This window comes from Odontesthes bonariensis, chromosome 15 (assembly GCF_027942865.1).
Source record: "Odontesthes bonariensis isolate fOdoBon6 chromosome 15, fOdoBon6.hap1, whole genome shotgun sequence".
NCBI classification, from domain to species: Eukaryota; Metazoa; Chordata; class Actinopteri; order Atheriniformes; family Atherinopsidae; genus Odontesthes; species Odontesthes bonariensis.
In genome coordinates this window covers 16,208,167-16,231,045 of record NC_134520.1, presented here as the reverse complement: position 1 = coordinate 16,231,045, position 22,879 = coordinate 16,208,167, and the positions used below count along the sequence as shown (strand labels likewise).

The 22,879-nt window shown below is 40.5% G+C and overlaps 1 protein-coding gene across 1 annotated transcript in view; it reads right to left on the bottom strand.

Moving 5' to 3' along the window:
- Positions 1 to 6,966: 6,966 nt before the first annotated feature.
- The window catches only part of sema6bb (sema domain, transmembrane domain (TM), and cytoplasmic domain, (semaphorin) 6Bb), a 136,448-nt gene continuing 120,535 nt past the window's right edge, over positions 6,967 to 22,879 (bottom strand). The window contains exon 17 of the mRNA XM_075485198.1: positions 6,967 to 13,789. Within this exon, the coding sequence (XP_075341313.1) occupies positions 12,882 to 13,789 (908 nt within the window). The 3' untranslated portion in view covers positions 6,967 to 12,881. The remainder of the gene's footprint in view (positions 13,790 to 22,879) is intronic.

The following is a 22,879-nucleotide window of genomic DNA, read 5'->3' as shown; positions in this document are numbered from 1 at the left end:
TTATGTTCCAAGGCCATCCCTGCAGCGCTTGTTGGACAGGCTTTCCATGCAGTCCTCTTTTAAGTTTGTACACCCTGTGTCTGTCTTTTTGCTTGATCATGGTTTTTAGCCGTTCATCCTTTAGTCTCACCTCGTCACCTGTTCCACTGACCAGCCTACTCTGAATGTCGTTAGAATTACAAAAAAAAACTTTGATTGACCGGTTCTCTTTCTGGTTCTCTGCAGCTGAGTTTGTTTTCCGGATCACGATTCCAATAGGATGCCTACAATGTTTTTATGATGAAACAAATCAACATTTTATCGCACTAACTGAAGAATATGATTGGAATTAATGTATGGACACACACGAGAAAGAACAATTGAACACAATTCCCAACTATCAACGTTTATTTTTAAAATGAGATTCACACAAACAGATTTAATATCTATATATGTTTTTAGTTTTTAGGGCCATGAAATTCTTCTACTTGTTTTGGTTTTGATTTAGACATAGAGTTCAGGGATCTCTATGAGTGGACAAAATGACACACATCAATGTGTTTACAAGACAGGGAACAACACAGCACAAAAGCCCAGGATTCACTCAAAGTCAGTTCAGTTCTTAACATCTCGTCAAAGTGCATCTGCAATATACTGACCCATGAACCTGGTTTCCATGGTGACGCCTGGTTGCCTCACCAACCCACTCATAAAGCACGTAAGCACCTTTGTTCGAGGAAGCAAAGAAAAAATGGGAACAGTTTAGGGGAAAATAGGGAAAGCGATTGAGGCAAAACATGGAGGCTGCATTGAAGAGGATACAAAAGAAGCGGACAAAATTTCCCACATGTTTTTAACAATTTTCTGCTCCAGTGCCCCAATAAACTATATCTGCAAATTGACCACTCTTTCTTGTTACGCAGGCAGCTCACGGTCACAGAACAAAAAGAGTACCCTGCATTCAGACATTTACTTATATATGTTGCCCTCAATGAATTGATGAATGCCAAGATTATTATTTTCCACTAAAGCCTTTCAATTTTAGGTTTAAGAAATAATACCTTTTAGTTATTTATCTATTTTCCTGGACACTGCTGTGTACTAATGATGTAATATCAGACTACTGGATAATTGGGAAATTGGGCTCTATGTCCTGAATTGTGTCAAATTAATCTGTGGGGCCAACGCTACTGCCACAGACACTTTGATATGCAACATTCTCTGTTCTGTGGAAAGGTGCTGAATTAATTCTGTGGTCTTTGTAAGACTGCTCTGTGTGAGAAAAATGATTAATCGACTGAGAAAAAGTATCAAAGAGTGGGAAACTGAGATGGTGCAGACTGCATTTACAAATTTAACGGCTTCATTATCTTACCAACACCCTCATTGTCATTGTTATGTGTGTACAGAGTGTTTAATGCCTTGAAATACTAACTGGTTTTATTTTGTAACTCAAGTTGATAATTTAGTTTAACTTAATTCCGGTGAAACAATGATTACACCAGCAAAGGCTACACACATGCAGATCAGAAACTGGAAATGTAGATTTTATCGGCTGCTGCAAAACTTCCAGTAGCAGCTGGCTCTTAATGCACCTAAAATGCTTCAGTGAATGTTTGGATGGTGAACAAGTCATATCTGCCAGAGAACATTAATCTGGTGATCATTTTGTTTGCTTCTTTCTTCCTATCTTTTCCTTGGTGGATTAACTTCCACATTTTAACTTTTCACTTATCAGTGCTTCCTCTGGACATTGTCAGTTCTTGAGCCCTGCTCATCAAGCATACCTTGACCAAATCTATTGTGCCATGCTGGAGCTCTTCTTATCTTGGCTCCCCTTGGATTTTATATCTTGCTGCATTTTTTTGTGGTGATATGGTGTAGCTGCTCCCAGACGGCACAGAACAGTACTATTCAAAAAGACGATGCTTTGAACGCATCGTTCTATTTACAGCTCAAAAACTGGTATCCATCCCTGCAGAGATTAAACATACTTTAGTTGGACATGCCTTGCGGTGGTATGGTGATCCACGGCGACGAAAAACAAATTAGCAACACAATTTCAGTGCTGTTTGTGTTCAAGATGTTTATTATGTCCTGCCCACAACATTTGCTCAGGGTGCAGCTGTACACTGTGCTGACTTGCCAATTAGGCCTACACATTTAGTCACTTATCCTGCTGATTTTCCAATTACACCTACACAGCCGCGCACACACACTGGTGGCTGCAATTAGGCCTGTGCACCCTCTGTGTTTCACATACAAGTGCTGAGGTTATTGCTCACAATGCACAGCTGTCTAACTCCACTCGGAAATCAAAATGAGAGTGAAATGATGTGTCTAGATGAAAAAGGACGTGATGTTGAGAGAATGCCTTCCTGTCTTCCAACTACGCAGTGTTTTTGGTTCCATTTTATTTTGTGCTCGTGGGTTTGTTATGTACTTTCAGTAAAGTGAATTCAATCTGTGCGGACAGCTGTGAGTAAAAACAGAAAGTATAATCATACGGTGGACTGAACTGAACTGAGCTGTCATATAGTTGCATGATAAAATGTAGGTATCCGCAGTCACAATTTGGATGTTCAGGTTGAGGGGCTGTGAGGTTTAAGGAAAAACCTTCAGCTTGCACTTCTTGAGGATGCGCTTTGTTGGATTTTAAGCCTTCTTCACAGAGATATGTGTATCCAGAATTTTTTGTTGTTGTATCTAATTGAATCCATCCTAGACGAAGACCAGCCCCCCCCCCCCCCTCCCCCCCTTTTTTTTTTTTTACCCAAGCATACTTTCGTCATTGCAGCCGCAAGCATGAAGGTCTGTTGCCGTAAACTGAGGCTTATATTTGTATTTCTGGCAATGATAGCAACAGATCCAATTTTCTCTTTTTTTGGTCTTTAAAACCTCAACTTGGCCTCCACGGTTCTTGCTAACTGCCACTTCTTAATTATAACACATTCTTAAAAAAAACTACATAAAGACAATTTACTAACTTCTTACCGCTTTCTGCTGCTTTGTGCTGTAAGATTTTTTTTTAATTATTCAGTTTGCTGAGCAGCCACAGAGAGCAATGTTGGAAGAGTATTTTTTTTAAGCTTTGGAATTTTCACAAACAAGCTCTCTTGTACCTTTGCATGCAAGGTTGTTGGCTATATACAGAAACTATTTCACAAAGCTCAACACGTAACAAAATAAGAAAGCACACTCGCTGATATCTGAAAAAAATGTTTTATGTTGTGATGTAAAAAAAAAGAAGGGGAAGATTACCTAATGCAAGCAGGGAATCTGAGACTTACTAAGTGACCCATGGCAAGAGCCAACGCACAATACACAGTTCTGCTCCAGCTGTTTAGAAGCTTTTCTCAGTGGGACGTCGGAATAGGCCAGGAATGAAATGATCATTAATTACACACGCCTTCATTTATGAGCCCAAGAATAAATGACATGTAAATGTGCTGAAATACATCCTCAGAGTGAAACATCTTTTTATCTTTAAAGCTCAACATTTCAGTCGATCCTTGAGCCCACGTAGACTCTTTTAATGAAGGCAGTAATATGGCCCAAACTCTTCCCCCTCAGTTTGTGCTTCTCTCAATTTGTCCACCTGGGGGCTCTCCAATCCCATTTAAACAAGCCAATTAGACATAATGGATCTGCATCTCAGCTCATGTAGCTCCCCTGAAATCTCCCTTTATGTCTCTCTTTATTGCACATTTTAATGATCTTGGTTTTAATCTCATTATCTCCCCCTTATTGCTGTCCTTTTTTTCCCTTCTCCCCATCAAACTATTCTCAATAGGTAATCACATTCCAGGCACTGAGAGTCAGACGTTAAAAATATTTTAGCAATATGGGAAATAAAGAAATGTATCCGGCTAGATATTAAAGCTGGGGGGGACGAAAGGATGTAAAGCAAATTATTAAATGGAACTATGAACAGACTCTTCAGCAGCTTATGCTGTCCTCCAATGGTCAACTTTATTATTGCACAAACCTGCAGTGATTTTTATTTTTCTGTGTGTGGAAATATCTGAAGTGTTCAAGCGATGCAAGATGCTCCTCCGTGTTTTTCACATGTTGCGGATGTCGACTCATTAGTATCAGGAAGTTTCTCTTTCTGACATTGATGTTGCCTCAGAGTCAACATCTGAAAACAGAGCAGGGCGACTTTTTTCAGATGCAACAGTTGTGGCTCCAGGGATCCATCAGTGATGCGTGGTTTTTCTGTGTTTTGCGAAATGTGGCCTGATTCATGGGCAGTGCAGCGATGCACAATGTTGAAATAAAAAGTACAGCCACGTCCACCTAACAGGCAGTTGGTCCCATGTGCACTCATCGATAAAGCAATTACTCTGCCCTATAATTTTGCATTCATTGTTATTCATTGGTTATGCAGATATGATGTCACAGCTAGGATGTTTGTTGTTAATGCCTGCCACGAGTTTCCTCATGCGAAGATAAGAGAGATCAGTGTTTTTTACAGCATGTTACTGTAAGGTTTTTCTAATGCCGATATCAACATAGTACGTGTGTATAACAGTCATACTATTTTGTCAAAATGGGAGAAAGTGCCCTGTTTTAGACAAAATTCTAATATTTGAAGGATCCAAATGTTGAAATGGATAAGAAGTGGCATTGTGTGGAGCTCAGCTGTGGAGAAGGGAGTCAAATCAAGGAGAGTACCCACTGGCAGTGTTTCAAGCCTCTTCATTAATCAGATTCATCATTATGAGTGTGTTCCCCTGCTGGACGGGCAGACAAGAGGGTGGAAGAGTGATTAATAAATAAATATATCTATATCGGGATGGATGGATGGATGGATGGATGGGTGGATGGAGAGATGGATACATGGATAGATAGATAGATAGATAGAATTAGATTAGATTCAGAAGGATATACAGTTATTGTCCTCTCTCAACCCCCTATACTATTTTACAGACCTGACAGGACATGGACTGGGTGTAAACAAGTTGGAAATTACCTCAAAGCGAGCACATGCAGTCAGTTTCTCAATTTTTATCAATCGAACCCTGCAGCAGTGGAGGGCTTCTCTCCCATAAAACATTTGCGAATGAGAACCCTGACAGGTCCTCTCAGCCACTCAACAGATGTGAGATGAGCTGATAGGCTCCCCAGGGAGACGCATAGCTGGCTGAGGAGGAAGGGGAGAGGCAGAGGAGATGGAGGTCAAGAAAAAGCCTTCCCCGAGCAATCCGAGCTGACAGGGGCAGTGAACGACAATTTATGTCACTGATTTACATTTTTTCTAATGATTGCTCAACGGTTGTTTGACAGAAATTCTGGACGTAGGTCTTACCTCTGAGTTTTGGCATTCAAGGAAACACTAACAGTGACTGTGACAGAGCAGCAGCGCCCTCCATTGATGGCTGTAAAAATTACAACAACGGATCACTGTGCCGTTTTCTATAATATTACTATTTTGCCTCAAATTAATAGTAGCCACAGAAACTATGCTAAATTAAAAGGAGATGATACTCGAGAAATGAATAGTAGCTGTATGTGATAAACAAGGGAATTCTTACCCGTCACCACTTTGATGAGGTTTTAGGTGATGGTGCTTGATGGTGCTGGATAATGTTACTCAACTGTTTATTTCCCCATGAATGAGCTTCCCCAATTGCCTCTGCTATCCCAGATTGCTCGCTAGCAAAGAGAAATTAGTCTGATTGTGGCGCATTCTGATGCACCGTAAACACATTTAAATGCACAAGTAGCTGCAGTTTGGCATCTTTTCATCTGTTTCGGATGGTAGATTAAAATATGGACACACTTTTCTTTGTCACTACCTATGTTTTAAACAAACCAAATTGGTGTCTAAGGTGGCAGTAGACATCATTATAGGAAAATATCATGTCAGATCATATCGTGGAGGTCACGGCTGAGGCGGTGGAGTGGTCACCCACTGAATCCCAGCTTAGCTAGAGAAAGACAGAGAAAACCCTGCATTGACCTGGATGTGTATGTACAGCAGAGGTGCACAGAGAAGCACATTGTTAAGGACTTTGTAGAAAAAGATAAAAACGCTCTGCAAGCATTGAAAAATCAACGCTGAAGTCTTTGTTGATAGAGTGTGGGATTAAACAGATTCTTATAAATATTTTTTTTAAAACAATAAAAGGAAATTGCACTAGAAGAAGAATGTGACTCCAGCTGTTTAAAATGGTTTAATACTGCATGCTTACGCGTGTCCTGCACTTTAAACTCCCTCCCGCAGTAGAATAGTAGTGCAACTATCATTTGTGGTTAATTTGCTCCTCGAAAAAAACACATGAACTGGTAAAATGTGATTTATCATGAATAATAGCTCAACACACTTTTTTGTGGAAAAGGGTCAACTCTGCACAATGAATACTTTTATTTAAAAACATTTTTGCTGCCAATGTTTCTGGAAGAAGAATTTTTAGTGCATGTTACTTTACATAATTCTTTCACAACTGTGATATCTGTGGACAAGTGATCAATATGACAGAAATGTTGTATTCTACTGTATTCGACTGTTGCCTGTTTTTAAATTCATTTAAATGATTTTATTTGTTTCTCTTTATATTCTTTTATGTATTTTTAATGCTTCTTGCACTCCCTGCTGTAATGCTTTTATTTTATGTAAAGCACTTTGAACGGTTTGTACATGAAATGTGCTATACAAATCAATTTGATTTGATATTAGATCACTAGTGAATAGTAAAATACTCATTCAAAGTGATTTCAAGTGATTTGAAACGATCCCTCTAAGCTTGAAGCTAATTTAAAAAAGAAAAGGAAAACACTTACCGCACATAATGAATAGATGGTGGCAAAAAAGAGAGAAAAAAAATGACTCAAGATACTAATTTTTGAGAAGTACAGATTCTTTGTTTCGGTATGAAAATATTTCTTGTTATTAATTTATTTAAAGTCAAATATATCAATGAATCAAGAAATAGAACAGAATGCACTGTAAAATAACTAAAGATAAGTGCATGATCGGTGTGTTACAGTTTAAAAAAAAAAAGATATTGTTTGAGGTTACAATGAATCCATCAGATGAGAAACTGAAAGACACTGTAGTCAATGGTCACAACTTGAATGTCGGACTGGTTTATTAGAATAAGAAAGTTAACACAGAGCAAAGTCTCCATGCGGAGTGAGGGGGAGAGCTCAGGACAGAGCTCTTGTGGTAAATGGTGAGTAACTGCTGGAGTGTGTTCGTGTATGGATGTGCGTGCGTGTGTTGTGCAGTTGTAAGACGGTGCATGCATGTGTTGTCTTTTTGCATGACAGGAGACAGATTTCTTTGCAGACACAAGCACACACACTTGCATGTACTTTACAAATTCACACATCGCTACTTCTGTACACACACAGAGGCTGTGTTGTCATGCAGCTACTGCACTGAAATTACATGTAAGCATTAACGTTATGTACACGTAGCAGGGCCATGTGTTGTCATCTGATGACAGCCTGCCCCAAGGCTCCCGGGGGCCGACTGGGGGCCAGCCTCTGGTGAGAGCCACAGGAGAGTGGGGGTCCTTCACAGTAGCAGGAGACTCCAGTCTGCATTTTCTATCCCAGTCTTTATGAGTTAATTCACTCTACTTCCTCTTTCTTTCAGATTCTGCATCCAAACAGGACACAACACTTCGGTGCTCACAGTACTGCTTTATAATAATAATAATAATAATAATGATAGTCAACAGGTTAAACTTCATTGTCATCATCAAATTCGGCACACCAGAGAATTGAAATCATACACAATAATATTTCATATAAATTTTAAACCAAATATCTACCACAGAAACAAACAATAGAAAAAACAAAACAAACATGACAAAAAAGATCAGTGCTGACTAAATACATGTACAACTTTACAAAAATGCAAATGATGATTTGGATCTCGTCTTTGTGCTTATTTCTCTCAAACGTTGGCTGGGAGCAGTTTCATGTCAGGGCTTCCACGTGTGTCGTTGAATTTAACATAAGTCAATCCCCTTCTCTGGACTCTTTCCTGGGCATAGAGCACATACAGTACAGTGGAAAACTGTGGGGTAATATGGCAGTTATTGGCTGGGGGACACACATCGCATAGCTCTACGGCACAAACAACCCCAACGCACAAAGGCATGGTCTGTTCAGGAAGTCCACAGACACAACATGACAAATGAAAACAGAGCGGGTCACAGAGGCTGGGTGGGAATTTTGTGCATGTGTGTGATGATATGTGGGATAGAGATAAAGAAGAGAACCGTGTATGTGTGAGTGGATGCAGGACTAGAGGTAACATATAAAAAAAAACTCCAAACAAAATCACTTCCAAGCAGGGGAAAGCAATTTACTGCATGAGAGGCTTGGAAATGTCTAAAAAAAAAAAAAAACTGTTCTGCAACAAGGATTTGATGCGAGTTAAATTGGTGGTTACTTTGATTTCTCTTTCTGACTCTTTAAATTAACCAGTAAACCTTTAATAGTGACAAACACAACAAAAGCTCAGCCCTTGGCTTTCCTTTAGAAGAGATAGCATGAGTCTTCTCACTATAAAAGGGGCTTGAAAGAAGACGTTGACAGAGTGCAGCTGTTAAAAGAGGAGGAAAAGGAATGACATAAAGTATGTAAAGAAGATGGAGGATGAGGGCTGTAATAAACAGACTTGCTCCCACGAGGTTACACCTGAATTCTTTAGCTACCCTGTAATGTTTAACCAAGATTATCAGATTGTGCAGTCAGTAAAGATAACACCATGATGTACAGTTCCTTTACTCGAACCAGTCAGAGTCAGCCTATGTCTGGTCCGAGCTCCATTTCTGTTGTTAATTCAATTACACTCCCAATTGGTTAAATGGCTCGCTTGTGTGTAAGCATGAACGTGTGCGTTTGTGTGCGGCTGGTGGTTAGCAATGGGTCAAAAAGGGCTGCTTGAACGAGTAGCTGTCTCTCAGGGCTGATGTGTCTGTAATAATCTTCCCAGGGGCACATCAGGCCATGAGAGGGTCGGGCATGTACTTTGCCTAATCAAGCATGTTTAGTGAAACACCAGAGGAGACACAGAGTGAGAACACGGCTGGGTGGGCACGCTGTATAAGATGGGGAGCCCTCCTTCAAAAGTACACACACACACACACACACACACACACACGCGCAGAACTAAGGCCACAGTAAAGATGGGGACGGGATAGAGATGAGGAGTTTGGCTTGTGGAGCGCTGTATATCCTCAATACTAATGACCCGGAATGTGTAAAGAATAAAGTTTACTAATGTGGCGAGGCAGTAATGCAGTAACATCCCGTTCGCCTGCCTGCCTGACCTCCTCCTCTGACCTTGCTTTTATAAATCTCTTTCACTGGCTTGATTCATATATTATCTCTGGCGTCGGCTGTATATTTTCTGTGGCTGTGTATCAAACATCAGCAGAAATGTCTCTGCAGCACTTTATTGAAAACTGACAGCTGGTACTGAATATCATGTCAGAGTTTTGCTGACATTTGCTTTTGTCTGATTAGACTGCAGACTTACACGTAAATTCTGACAAATTTATTGAGGTCAAGTTTATACACGACACCTTGTGTGTAACTAATTGTAATACCTCTTTACCCCCAGGCCAGTGCAGAACCGATCCTACCTTTTCAGAACTGACCCGCATTTAGAAAGGTTCAGAAACCACATTTTAAACAGCTTTAACACAGTGGAGGTTGGGCCATGTTTCTCAGAAAGTAACCTTTTGCTGCTGCTTTTGTTTACATCTTGAAGAAATGGAAGCATATTTCTTGCATTAGCCTGTGCAAGGACCAGTGCTTTCTTTTGACACTGCTACTTTCTCAAAGGATATTTTCACATGGCGCTGATTCTGAATAGTGGTTCTGAATAATAAACCTGCTGGTTGGCTGGGGCCTTTCAGTGTGAAGTTTGCATGCTTTCAAATCATGATAAAGGCCCCGTCAGGCAGAAAATGTTGTAAAGATATATATTTCTTAGATCTTTACAACTATTCACTAAAACACCAAGTCCGATATGTCCTATTCAACAAACCAAATCTCTTTAAAAGGTATAGTTTTCAGTGTGTAGGTTCCAAGCTTGGAGGGCGTTGTTTGCCATAGTGAAGAGGACTCTGAAAACAGTAACAGAGGACGAGTGAGAAGAGGATAATATAGTTTGAAATGAGCAGCCCATCAACATGAAAAGTAGTAGCCATTTTGTGAGTCAGACTGCTCCAGGTTGTACCTTGCCTTTCACCTTGCTGTCACCAGCCCCATGATTCTCAAAAAGAATAAAGTAGGAAAATGACTGAATGGGATTTCTACAGAGTTGGGTTCTACATAGTCATATTCTGTGGTATTCATGCGATCTACTTGTTGCGTTTCCATTGGGTACTTTGATATGTAAAAATTTGCACAAATAGAGAAAAAAGGTGGAAAATCTTGAAATATTGGAAAAGAAAAATCTTTGTTTGATAAAGGTGGAATATTGAGTTTTTAATCACATTAAAGTTAATGTGTCAATCACAGGACTTGCAAATGCACAAAGGACTGTTGAATTGTTGAATAAGCATTTTGCTTAAATAGAAGTTATTCAAAAGTAGAATTTTCCATTGTCCACAGTCAGGCTTTCAATCATGCCAATTTATTCAAGGTTTGTTTTTTGGCAGTTATACCTGGAGATTTTGACCCCTTCTATTAATTTATTTGCACCTTTATAAATCACATAAAAGTAGTGGATTATAATGTGCATAAATTCATCATCTTTCCGCTGAATTCTTAAAAAAAACGGTTAGTATGTACAAGATATTTTAAAGAAAACCCAGTGCTTTTGAACATCAAAAGCACTTACTATAACTGCTGCAATGGAAAATAGGGTTTTGTGGAAAATGTCACATTTTTCAAAAAATTGAAAGCTTGTTATTGAAAGGCGCTTAACTTGTGCATATTGACACTATCTATCATTTAGAGCAAAACCAAGCTTCTCTGTTTTAAGAGCACTGTGTGCACAGTATAATGGTTTAACTATATCCTATAGCATGCACTGCTCCTACGCATGGCTCTCACTATGTTGCATGCATTTGTGAATGTTGGGCAGACATTGATGGAGAAATGAATAGGCCTGAAAAGAGAAGAAGGGTGCGACAGAGTAAAATTGATCAAAGCTGCGTTTTTGCACTCAATATGAGTAACACATTCATGTATACAAACCCTAAGAGACTCTCACACTCAAGCCGACAGACAAACAAAAACACCACCTTTACTAAAGCACGGCCCTTATGAACTAAAGCTGGGCATATCTACATTTGAATCAAGAATGGATGAAAGCAGACAAAAACAGAAAACATCAAAAGATCTGACAAAGAAGTAAGAGCGAAACTCCACACCATAGTATACCCTCGCCCATCTGTTTTCTTTATCCTACTTTTGTTGGGAAACAAACTGAAAGAATAGAAGGGGATGGAGCCACTAGGGATGACCATTGTGACAGTTAGGTGTGCCCCAACACTGGCCTCAACCCCAGCTTCAGCCTTCAGCTCCTCCCTGTCCCGGTCAACCGGCGATTCACCAGAGTGGGTGAGCCACAAGAGATGCCCAAGCCTGGTTGGTGAATCTTGCATGACGGGATGGAGCTGCTGTCCTGCTCATTGATATTCTGCTAGGTTGTGATGGTGGGCTAGGTTCCTGACTCTTAACAGTTATTTGTTGCCACAGTCTCCTCCTGCTCCCAGGGCACAAAGAGGCTCAGTGTCGGGCAGAGGAGGCTGAATAGAGCTCCCAGGCGGCTGAGACTCACAGCCTCGGTCAGACAGGCAGGCAGAGCTCACATTCCCTTTTTCAAATGCACGGTGGAGCCCAGGGAGGCCTCGGGTCAGGTCAGACAGACCCAGGCATACGGAGAGGCGGCAAGGGAGAGAAGAATGGAAGGGAGATACTGTTCCTTTTCCCAGAGCTTTGCTCCATCTGACGCCTCTAAGCGCCAGTTGACTTTGCTGAGAAGCTTAATATTATAAAAATATCGGATTAAATTTGCTTAAATTTCATTGCCATTAATTTCTTGGTTAATTATTGCTTTCTTTTACTTCATCATGGCTCTGTACAGGGTGAGCGTGAGCCCTCACTAGCCACTGGTCAATAATTAAAACCTTTGATTGGTAAACACACGGAGCTTCAAGTAGACACATCATAAAATCATCTCTCTTCAGTATAAACAATGTTATTAGCAACTTCTTTATATAGCCATACTTCACAGTTAAGACAGGACGCTGGTTGGGGTTGTTGTGGCCACACACAGTCACACATACACACAGTATGATTGTTTGAGAGTCACTGCACTCTGGCACAGCTACAACAGTTCAGTCTCATCTGAAATCCGAAGTAAAGCACATTGCTGTCTGCTGGATGCCACTGGCATAAGAGAATGAAGATCCGTGGTATCGAAACAGTGAACAAAATAGTGGAGGGGGACCTTTCATATTTGGCGCTACAGGCAGAATTGTATATATATATATATATATATATATATATATTTTTTTTTTTCTAAATCCTCATCAAATTGGCCTTCAGACTGTCCTTCTAAGAAGATTCTTGTTTCGTTTGCCCCCCTCTCTCTACCTCACTGTTTGTCCGGTGGTGTCAAAGTTATGATCTGTGGGTGGCCTCACTCACAGAGCAGAGGGGCTCACCAGGGATTATAATCAGAGAAACGTCTCTGGTTTGAGAGTTTTCTCTTATTTTTCAACTCTCTCTTTGTTTCTTTTCTCTCTGTCTCTCTCTTTAGTCAGCTGAATGACGTCAGAACATTGAATGACAGTGAGAGAGGACAGACAGGGTAAGGTTGGACTGGGACGGTAAGTCTTACAGGTTGATTTGCTCCAGTTTTCTGGCGGCGGGAATGGGTTTTCAGTGACAGCTTGGTGTCAAGGCTCGACTACTTAATCTCACTGGCCACTGGGGTTACGCTCTCCCATGTTCTTCCCCAGAAGACGGCTGAAGTCAGCCAGGTCTCCCAGCCTTTGAGGACCATGCATGTCGGGCCTGATGAGGCCCTGGCGCTGAAGGTGATAGGTCACACCATTGTTGCTGTTGTAGTTGAGTGCCTCGTGACTCCAGCGAGGCTCCCCATAGTCCATGTGGGGAGTGGGAGCAGAAACCACCCTCCGTCGGTTGGGTGAATCCTGTGGCGTGGCGGGGTAGATGTATTCTCCCGCTGAGTTCCTCAGGGTTCCGGTGGGACGACTGCCACCTTGCTCCCCTCTTTGGGTGGCAAGGATCAGGTAACGCTGGCGATCCGTTTGTGGGGGCAGCACAACCTCCCCTGGGTCCTCTATCCGGACCATTCCCCCACCACCTCCACCTCCATTCAGGAACTTGGAGCTCAGGTAGATGACAGCATTATTGGGACAGGGAGTCCCTACAGAGGTGAGGAAGGTCTGGCTCTGGTCCCAGTCGGTGTCTGGGAGACGCATGGCTCGTTTTTGCTGCAGTGGAGTCTGCTCCGGAGTAGGCAGCAAGCCTGGATCCATATCTCCTTTGGGCCAACCATTGGGCGTCACAAAGGGGTTGTCTGCCTGGGAACGGCGTCTCTCTCCTCCACTGGTTCTCGTTACGCTCATCACTGACCCACTGCGGCCCTGGGCCAGCATGCTCTGCTCTTTGTCACTTTTGCGGCGGACTCCATTGGCTCCAGAGCCACGAGAGTGCCGGTGGCGATGACTCATGATCCAGCAGACAGTTAAACCAGAGAGGATGGCTCCCGTTGAGAAGGCTGAAACAGCAGAGACCACCAGCAGGTTTACTGACACGAGGCCATCGGGTTCCTCGATGAAACTCTCTTGGAGCAGCATTCCTACACAGAGAGATACAATCATATATAGAAAGAGGGTCATCAGTCAACTTGTGGAGTAATCTTAATGGCATAAGTATTTCCTGCATTAAGCATGTGGGAGTTAACAAACAACAGAACAAAATTAGCTATTTTCTCTCTCCTCTCTGTGGGTGGGAATGGGCATATGCTTTTCAGACAAGGTAGCTCTGGTTAATTGCTTTCATTACGTAAAGTGGATGGTGATTTTAATAGCTGTAATAACCGTCTTCCTGACTGAGAATAGCTCTCAACCATAACGTGTTTCACAACATTAGCTTTACAGGGAAAGAAACACAGTCTGGCATTAAAGGTTAGTAAAAATCTTATATATTATCATGTTATATTTTCATACAGTTGAAAATCAACTATGGCACATCTATGCGCTATATCACGTCAATATCAAATGATTCAAGTTTGCATCCTCTCTGGCTGACAAGAAAACACTTTCCTTTTATAAATATGGAAAAACACAAGAATACACTGAAAATACTGGCATTGAATTAGAAACTAACTGCAAGAAAAGTGAATACACCTGTGACTGCTGACATCCTGTTATTACTGAAGCAAAATGAAGTACGTAAGTGATTTCCAATAAGCCCAGTTGCATAAACATGGGTATGAAATGACCTGTGAACACCAGAACTTTTTCAATTCTGCACTTTGGGCTATCTTTATGCATTTATCAAGGCTCTACATGGAAAAAAAAAAACAGGCGTAGAAATTGAAAAATGAGATTTTGAACCAGATACGTCTTCGCGAAAATAAAGAAAGATTCAGGATTGGCAGCGAAAATGGGAAAATCGCTCTTAAACACTGCAACATCGAGAAGTACAGAATAAGCCATCGTGCTATTTATCATCATATTATTAACTTGGAAAATCTGTCAGGTAAGAGCCTCAGACTTGGCACAGGGGTTATCAATAGAAATCAGAATTTCTGTGACAGCTCAGGAAGTGTAAAGGTCAATGTGTGTGTGTATAAAATGAATCTATATAAATAGCATCCCAAAAAAAATGAAAAGATTCTTTCTCTTCACCGTGAAACTGCAGATTAAATTTAGCTGAAAATCTTTTTATACAGTCTTTTGGTGATCACATTAACCTGGATGGTAGGATAGTAACTTCAGTGAAAGGAAAATTAAAACAATGATGCATTAAGGTGAAAGTGTAATGATGGCGCAAGGACAAAAGGTGTTGAGGAAATTTGCTCATATAGATGGAACTGTGAGTGCCTGTGGATACATCAGAACACCAGCTGACAAATTGACTCCTATTCTATAGATGCTTGGCAGGGGAAGAATATTCCAGCATGACAATGATCCAAAGCATTGCTGCCAAAACCAATAATGTAAAGAGGAATAATGTGTCAACTATGACTAGCCGAGAATGTCACCTCATTTAATTTCAACAGAACTCCTTTGTGGCACTTTTGAAGAGAAACATATGGTAAAAAAACCCCAAAAACTATGTAAACAGTTTATGCCACTGAAAATAATAATGTCTGTGGGGGCCTGCATTTTTTTCGCAGTAAATTTTAACCTATCTTTCCACAAGACCAAACACTCAACTGTTCAATTTAGAAGTAATTAGAATAATCTAAAGTGATAAAGTTGGACATATTTGATATTTTAGTAAGATTCGGAGTGGTTCAAACATGATTTATCGCACAACTTCTGCTATATAGTCTGTAAATAGTATTTTGCTGCTATTTCAATCAACACAATTATCAGCTACCTAGAGACCTCAGACACTGGATACTTCTAGGTTTAGGTTTTAGTCTCAAGTACAACTAATGGAAGTCCTTGTGCATTGCATTTGAACTTGCTATTTCTGTTATGAATGAAAAAAAAAAACACTAGTCCTCATTCCAGCCAATTTTAGCAAGGTTGAATATGTGGCACCATGGTTAGAGATAAAGGGCGATACATCTGCAGACTAAAGCACAAATTTCTGTGTTTCCTTTGTTAAGTACATGAGATGAACTCCTTCCCCACTGAAATGTTCATGAATTATTGAAGATATGAATACAGCGAGACCACAGCAAATACTTCCATGGATCAATTAGAAAAATGCCAGAAGAAGAGTTGTTTTTTTTGCTCTGTGAGCTCCTGGGACCAGCACCAACAAATACAATGAAATCGTGCCATGGGAAGCAAATGAAGCAAAGAAGAGCGCGTTACAGAAAGAGAGGGAGAGAAAGACAGAGAGTTGCCCAAAGCAAACTTGAGCATTTGGGGCCTTAGATAAACAGTGGTAATAGTTATTAAATTACAACACAGATAGTGGCAGAGGGAGACTGCGTCTACAAGGACAGCAAAATAAATCATTTTTTCACTGAAAATGAATGGATGTCATTAATAGACATCAGGAGCCACTTACTCACTCACACATTGCACAGAAAAGAATCTGTGCGAAGAATGGGAGAAAAGAAAATGAACATCAGCAAGAGAACAGCAGTGTTTTTTTCAAAAATAAACACTCTTTCATTGTCTGACAAATTTGCTTTTAATGGGGACAAAGGGAGCTGGATGTGGCACACATACGCCAGTATGAGACAGCCTAGTGGGTAATCAATGTGGCCGTTGGATTTGCATAGTAAAGTCTTTCTTCTACATATTGATATTAAACGCAGGAATGGCAGTTTAAACCCAGTGGAAGACCACTAATTTGCTATGTTTTACCAGGGGTGATCTTTTACATGTTTAAAGTCTAATGTGCACTAACAGGAAAGAAACTGCGACTTAATTGTGACAACGTTTTATTTTCTGAACAAAAACCCTATCTAGATCGGCAATTAGACAAAAACACAACAGGTGTAACAACAGCCGGAGGAAGAAGCTACTATCAAAAGAAGCAGCTTCAAGAAATGTAAATGTTTCCCTCAAGTAATTTACTGAATTATCAAAGCAGCACAAATATAGACAGTACCCGAGCCTAGCATAAAAAAAAAAACACAGCTGCATCCTGTAGGCTGAGACACTGCTAGGATTGACTAATTCTACCCCCCAAATGAGTAAAAATACCAAGTAAATGAGGAAAAAAATGACTGTTAGTGTTGCGAGAGGAAGAATTACCAAAAAGCCCAACAGCTCTCAAATAGTTAATCAGTATCAAAATCAGCTCAAATAATATCATGAAAAACTCTCCACACAGCTCAAACATATTGAAACATATGGCTGCATGATAACACATCACTGAATCTATTAGGAAGTTTTACACAATGTTTACTTACTAAAAAATCTGGTCGGATTTCGCAAGGGATCAGATTTTGGCACAAGAGTGGGTCTGTTAAAAAGCCGATCTTGCATTCGGCAATGTGACTCATTTACTCCCGGTAAGGTCCACCCTCTTTCCCCTTTTGTCCCTCTCCATCTGTTCTCTCCTCCTTTTGACCGTTTTTAGCCAAACAAAACTGAATCTAAACAGACAACAAGGGTCTCAAACAGAGGTAAAGGGAGAGCATTCCTCATAAAATGGTGCCGATGTCCCAGCATACAACATGGTGAACACACATCTTCACATTCTCATGGTGACACGTCACATGTCACACAAAAAGGTATATTACAGACGCTGTGCACTACATTGGTGGAAATAGACCATCATGCATTGTGGCCCAAAGCCAGCATCTATAGAACTGCCTTTAAGTCTTTGTGTAATGTTGTTTTAGTTGTTCAGCCAGAACTGTATACATGTTCTGTTTTAGCATTTAGCAATGCTTTCTGTGGTGGGCTTTATTGGGTTTTCTGTTTTGTTTTATGACTTTAATTGTTGTTTCATTTTCCCAGTCCGCTCCTTTGGTGGCCTAACTTAGTCTTGCTTTCTGTTTTCCCCACACGCCTGGCTTTAGCAACCAATGACCACACCTGCCTTTGATGGTGACTTGCTCCCTCAGGATAAACACGTCTGAGCTTCCATTGTTCTCAGTCAGATCTTCAACTTGCTTTGTGCTGTGTTGCCTCCTAGTTGTGAATAATGTCTTATTAATGTATTCTTGCCCGCCTTTCCTCTGGAGCCTTGTCTGCATATGGGTTCGACACCACTGCAGCACTACTGCACACTACAGACATATTGTAATGTAGCACTTCTAAAATATTTCCATGTGAGCTGCAACAATGGGCCCACCGTGGCTCTGTAAACAGTTATTTCCAAACACCTATTTTGTTCTGATATATTTCCATGCCTTTCATGGAATATATTAATTTGTACTGTAGGATTTTTTATTTTTATTTTAAGGCGGCGGTCCATGCTTGTGCCTGCTGATAAAGTATAACCAAAATTAGCAACATCTTTGCATCATAACCTTTTGAATCTGTGTTGTGAGGAGAGATGTCAGCAAAAACTGTCCCCTCAGAATCGACTCGTACCTGTCCTGTTGGCATTTGTTGACACAACACATAGCTGTAAATATCTGTTGCATAATTATGAGGTCCTGGTGTATCCAAACAGTGTTTGAAATGCATCAGTGTCCGGTGAGATCTCTGCATAGTGAACTCTGCATACTGTGTGAGTGAGAGAATGAAAAGGTGGACATTCAACATAGTCCCAAAGTTTTCAGCTAAAATGGAATCAGCAGAGTTTCTGAAACTCTGTTTGAGATGCCTTGAGTGACGTGTTTAAGAAGAGTAACTGCAAAAAAGTTGAGCAATATAAAACCACACTGTATTAGTATGGATGGAGATAATCAAATCCAGTTTTTTCAGTATACTGAAACCATTATTCAAAATATTGAAATTGAGATACTTTCATAATGGTTCCTGAGGTCTGGTCCCATCATACAGCACATTTGTTTTGCTTAGGCCGAACACAAAAAGAACAGAAATAAAAATCCCAAATTCAATTCTGGAAACTCCAGGAGCACTTCTCTTTAAACATAAGAAAAAACGTAATCTCTGATTATAAATCTTATAGTTATTTAAGTCTGCGAGGAAAAGCTGAAAGTTGTATTTGGTAGAAACTCAGCTTTCAGTCTGTCGGCGTGATTGCTGAACAGCTCAGGCTGATGGTGACATAAAATGCACCGCAGTGACTCTTATGTTATGGAAAATAACATTTGACAATTTTGTTACCAGATGAGGAGTGAAGGAATCTGTATCGTTATTGAAACTCATCCTGAAAATATCCTGAATATGTGAGGCAAAAGTCACAAAACTTCATCCAAGAGTTGTTGACCACTACTATGTATTCAAATCGGAGAGTAACCCGTGTTTTCCTTTCTTTATTCAATTAATTGCTCTACTTCCCTTCACTTTCCTGAAAGCACTTACAGCTGCCCAATAAAAGTCAAGCTAACAATGACCGGGAAATTTATTAAGCCATTTATTCATCTCCCTGTAGCTTACAACTACACCTTACAGCTTGGACAAAGCATCCTTGACACTATCAATGTCGGTCTATACTCTCAACAAGTTTTCCGTTTCATTGATTTAGACCTGCCATTTATCAACTGACAGTGTTGGCAAATCAATGTCCTCTTCGAGACTAATTAGTCCTTTATCAACAATTCGATAAGCTCAGTGATGCACATCGACAGAAACTGTAGTTACAGCGTGTTAATTATGTCACAGGTACATGTCAGCTCAGCTAGGACAAATACTTCCGAATCATCCCCGTTGCATCAGTTATAAGGGAGATTGACGTAGGTTTAAGCTAAATATGTTTTCAATTTCTTTGCTTGGGTGATTCCACAACCCTCTCATCTCTCATCTCCTTTTTACTTCTTTTTTCCATCTGATAACAGCTGCTTCTGGATATTAATATATTTTTCTTTTTCAAAATCTGAATGAATCCTCTGCAGGAGATGCTGTGTGTGGGCTTTAGTTATGCATTTAAAAGCGTTTAGTGAACAGAATATTAGGGTTTATCTAATGTATTTGCATTGCCCAACTGGATGTAAAGGCTTGATTACTTAATCACTTAAAATTGCTCTGAACACAGAAGGAAGCTCAGTATTTGGATCCCACAGAATATCTTTTTCACTTAATTTCTTCATGCTGTAACTCAGCCAGTTTGTGGTTACTCAGGCTAACCAGCACAGACGTCCTTTAAGTCTTTGTGTATTCATCTAAGCACCAATGTTTGTCTATGTTTAGATTGAACTTGGCATTTTTTTCATTGGGAGTTCCTTCTTTTCTCCTTCAACATATTGTTGGGATCTTTGTTGCAGGCGCCAACACGAGGGCCAGATTCTTGCTGTATTTATCTTCCTGTTTCTGGCCAACACTCAGTTTGGAAAGGCTGCCACTTTCAGTAACATTGAAGTTCTTCTCCTCAGTAAAATGGGTGTTCTTGGGGCTGCAAGTACGACACAGAGGAAGGCATTTGGAGGTTAAAACCACTTTTAAACGCACAAGGAATTTGAAAGGTCAGGTTATGGATTGGCAGACCGTAGCCTTAATGGCTTCGTAAACAAAAATGACGTGAGGAAACCATAGGAAAATTCAGAAAAAGTCAATAACCGCAAATCTCCACTGTCGTACACATCACATCTGGAAATGTTCCTGCCATGCTCAGCTGCAGAGGTTGTAGATGATTCTCTGACATTTATCTCCACTGTGGTCCAGGGTTGCTGTGTGGCTCTTCAGATTTAATTCTGCACGGTGCAATAATACCGCCGTCAAATTCATGCAAGAGAAGAGGTCTTGACAGGAGTGTGTGTGTGTATGTAATGTATGACTGTGTGTGCTGACATGTTATCTGTAGAGTGGAGACAGGCTAAATATGGCTCCTCAGCTCTCTCTCTTTGACATGGTTGCTCATGTGCTGTATGTTAGTTATTTTGCCAATTTGGATACTTGTGTCTTTCTCGGATACACTACAATACACACTGTGGTGGAAATATGGAGGACTATGATGAGAAAGAAAGGTTGGATCAATGGAAATTTGGGAGTGTGTGTGTGTTCTTTTTTTTTTTTTGTGACAGCAGACAGGTTTTCCTGCATCCTACCAGGAGTGAAAGCAAAAGTAGCTGCTTATGCGCTCTCTCCTCCCTTCAGCTTATTCTCTCTTCTCCAATTCCGCTTACTTATTAAAGCTTAATAGAAGCCAACAGGCTGCCTGTCAGCCTGACGAACACTGAGCTGCTAGTGTTGAGGCGCCCAACTCCAATTAGAGTTTAACAAGGAGAGGAGAGGTTAGGAATGAAGAGAGGAGAAGGGTTTTCTAGTATCGGTGCTGAGAGGAAATGGGAGGACCAGTGAGGAGCTGTTACAAAAAGGAAACACAAAAGAAGCGAGAGTAGAGAAGCAGAAGAGACGAAGGCATAAGAGAGGATTAAACAGGTGAACAGATGAAAAAAAAAGCAAATGTAGAAGGGTTCATGGAGGAGAGAAGGGACCTAAGAACATCAAATATGTAACAGCTCTGTTGCTGCAAACAAACAAACAAACCTGCAAACTGTCAAATTCAAAGCACAAAAGAATCTTGTGTTTCCTTTGGTATTAATCTGCCTTTGTCTCTAACCGTCAGTCATCTGCTCTTTCGTATTTTTCTTCTATCCGATGCTCTCTTCAGCCATTAATCCTCTCCCAATATCGCTCGTGTCCACCACTCTAATCACAAGGCTGGCGCCATGATAGGCGTAAGAGTTTAAAAATTCAAATAGAAGTTGGAAACTTTTACAGACACATTTTCAAATCAAGGTGGTCTCAAAATGAAACATTGAAGTGACAAAGACATGTCATCTGCTTCCATTTTCCCCTTTCTTCAATTGAGCCAGTGAGCGAAGGAAATTATCCAGTTGTGGGAGATTTCCCTTGATTTGATTTGTGGTAGAAGACTCTGCATTTGCCTGTTCCCTGCTCAGTTTGGCTGCACTTTGAACAATGGCTTTGTGAACATATGTGCAATGAATAAAGAATCAGAATAAAGACAAGGACGATAATTTTTCAACCCAGCATCACCGATTATCTAAATTAGAGAGATGCAGCCAAAGGACAATCTCTGTTTATAACAACTTGGATTCTGTTTTTATAGTTCTGGCCAGCTCTTTTGGTTATGAGAGTGGTTTACTCATCAAAGTAGTTATTTGAATCTGAGAGCACTGTAGCATCACCACAATGGACTCCAGAAAAACAAGCACAGACTTTTAGTGAGATTAGCATTTAGAAAACCTCCCCAAAAAACTTGAGGACATTAACAGGCATTTCACAAGTTGGACAAGACGAAACAACATCCTTCCATCTTTAAATACCTGAATTATTTCAATTATCTTTAGATTCTGTTATTTCTCTATGCCTGCCAGCTGTTTAAGACTTTTAGCTCCAGAGAACTAAAAAGCTTTGATTGACACAGTTCACAGCTGTCAGAGCAACCTGTGCTCAATCGGTGCATCCTATACTGACATTTTTATTGAAGGCAGGATTCACACGTACATTTTCTCAGGCTTCGTTGCGTTTGCTTTTAATTCTCTTTGACTGGGACGATGTCTTGCCGTGCTGAATTGCGTTTCGGTTTCATGGCTTCACTTCGCTAACGTTGCTCGTAGTGGAAAAGTTGACAATCCTTCAACTTTTCAATCAGCAGCACAAACACCTGCTAATCAAAACATTGATTGCATGTCTGATTTCCTGATTGGTTCTCGACAAAGTTCCCAAAGTTACTGTCACAGTGTTAACTCACTGCATACATGAGAATCCTACCAAAGAAAGTAGTGCCTCTGAGATACCCAAAAGGTGTTCTTTGCCGTCATCGCATTATAAAATTGTGGCAACATCTGTACATATAGTTATGAGGAGTGGTTATGGGACCTCTGATTGAGTCCTGTGTTAAACCATTGTTTTTTTCTTTTAAGATATGTTCTGACTTGCTGTTCGGTATGGTCTTCATCCCAAATCCACTTGGTAAGAGTTAGAGAAAGATCATGGCAAGGCTTAAAATACCCACTCTCATGTATTTAACCCCCCCATGTTGAAAAATCCTGCAATCAACCTACCCAAGTTGTAAAATAATGAAAACTTTGTCTGAAAAAGAAACCAAATGACACTGAGATGCCTGAGCTTCTATGCGGGTTTTGATTATTGGGTCGAGGTGTTGGCCTTGTTAGATGCTAACTAATTAATTTGGGAGCTATTCTGAG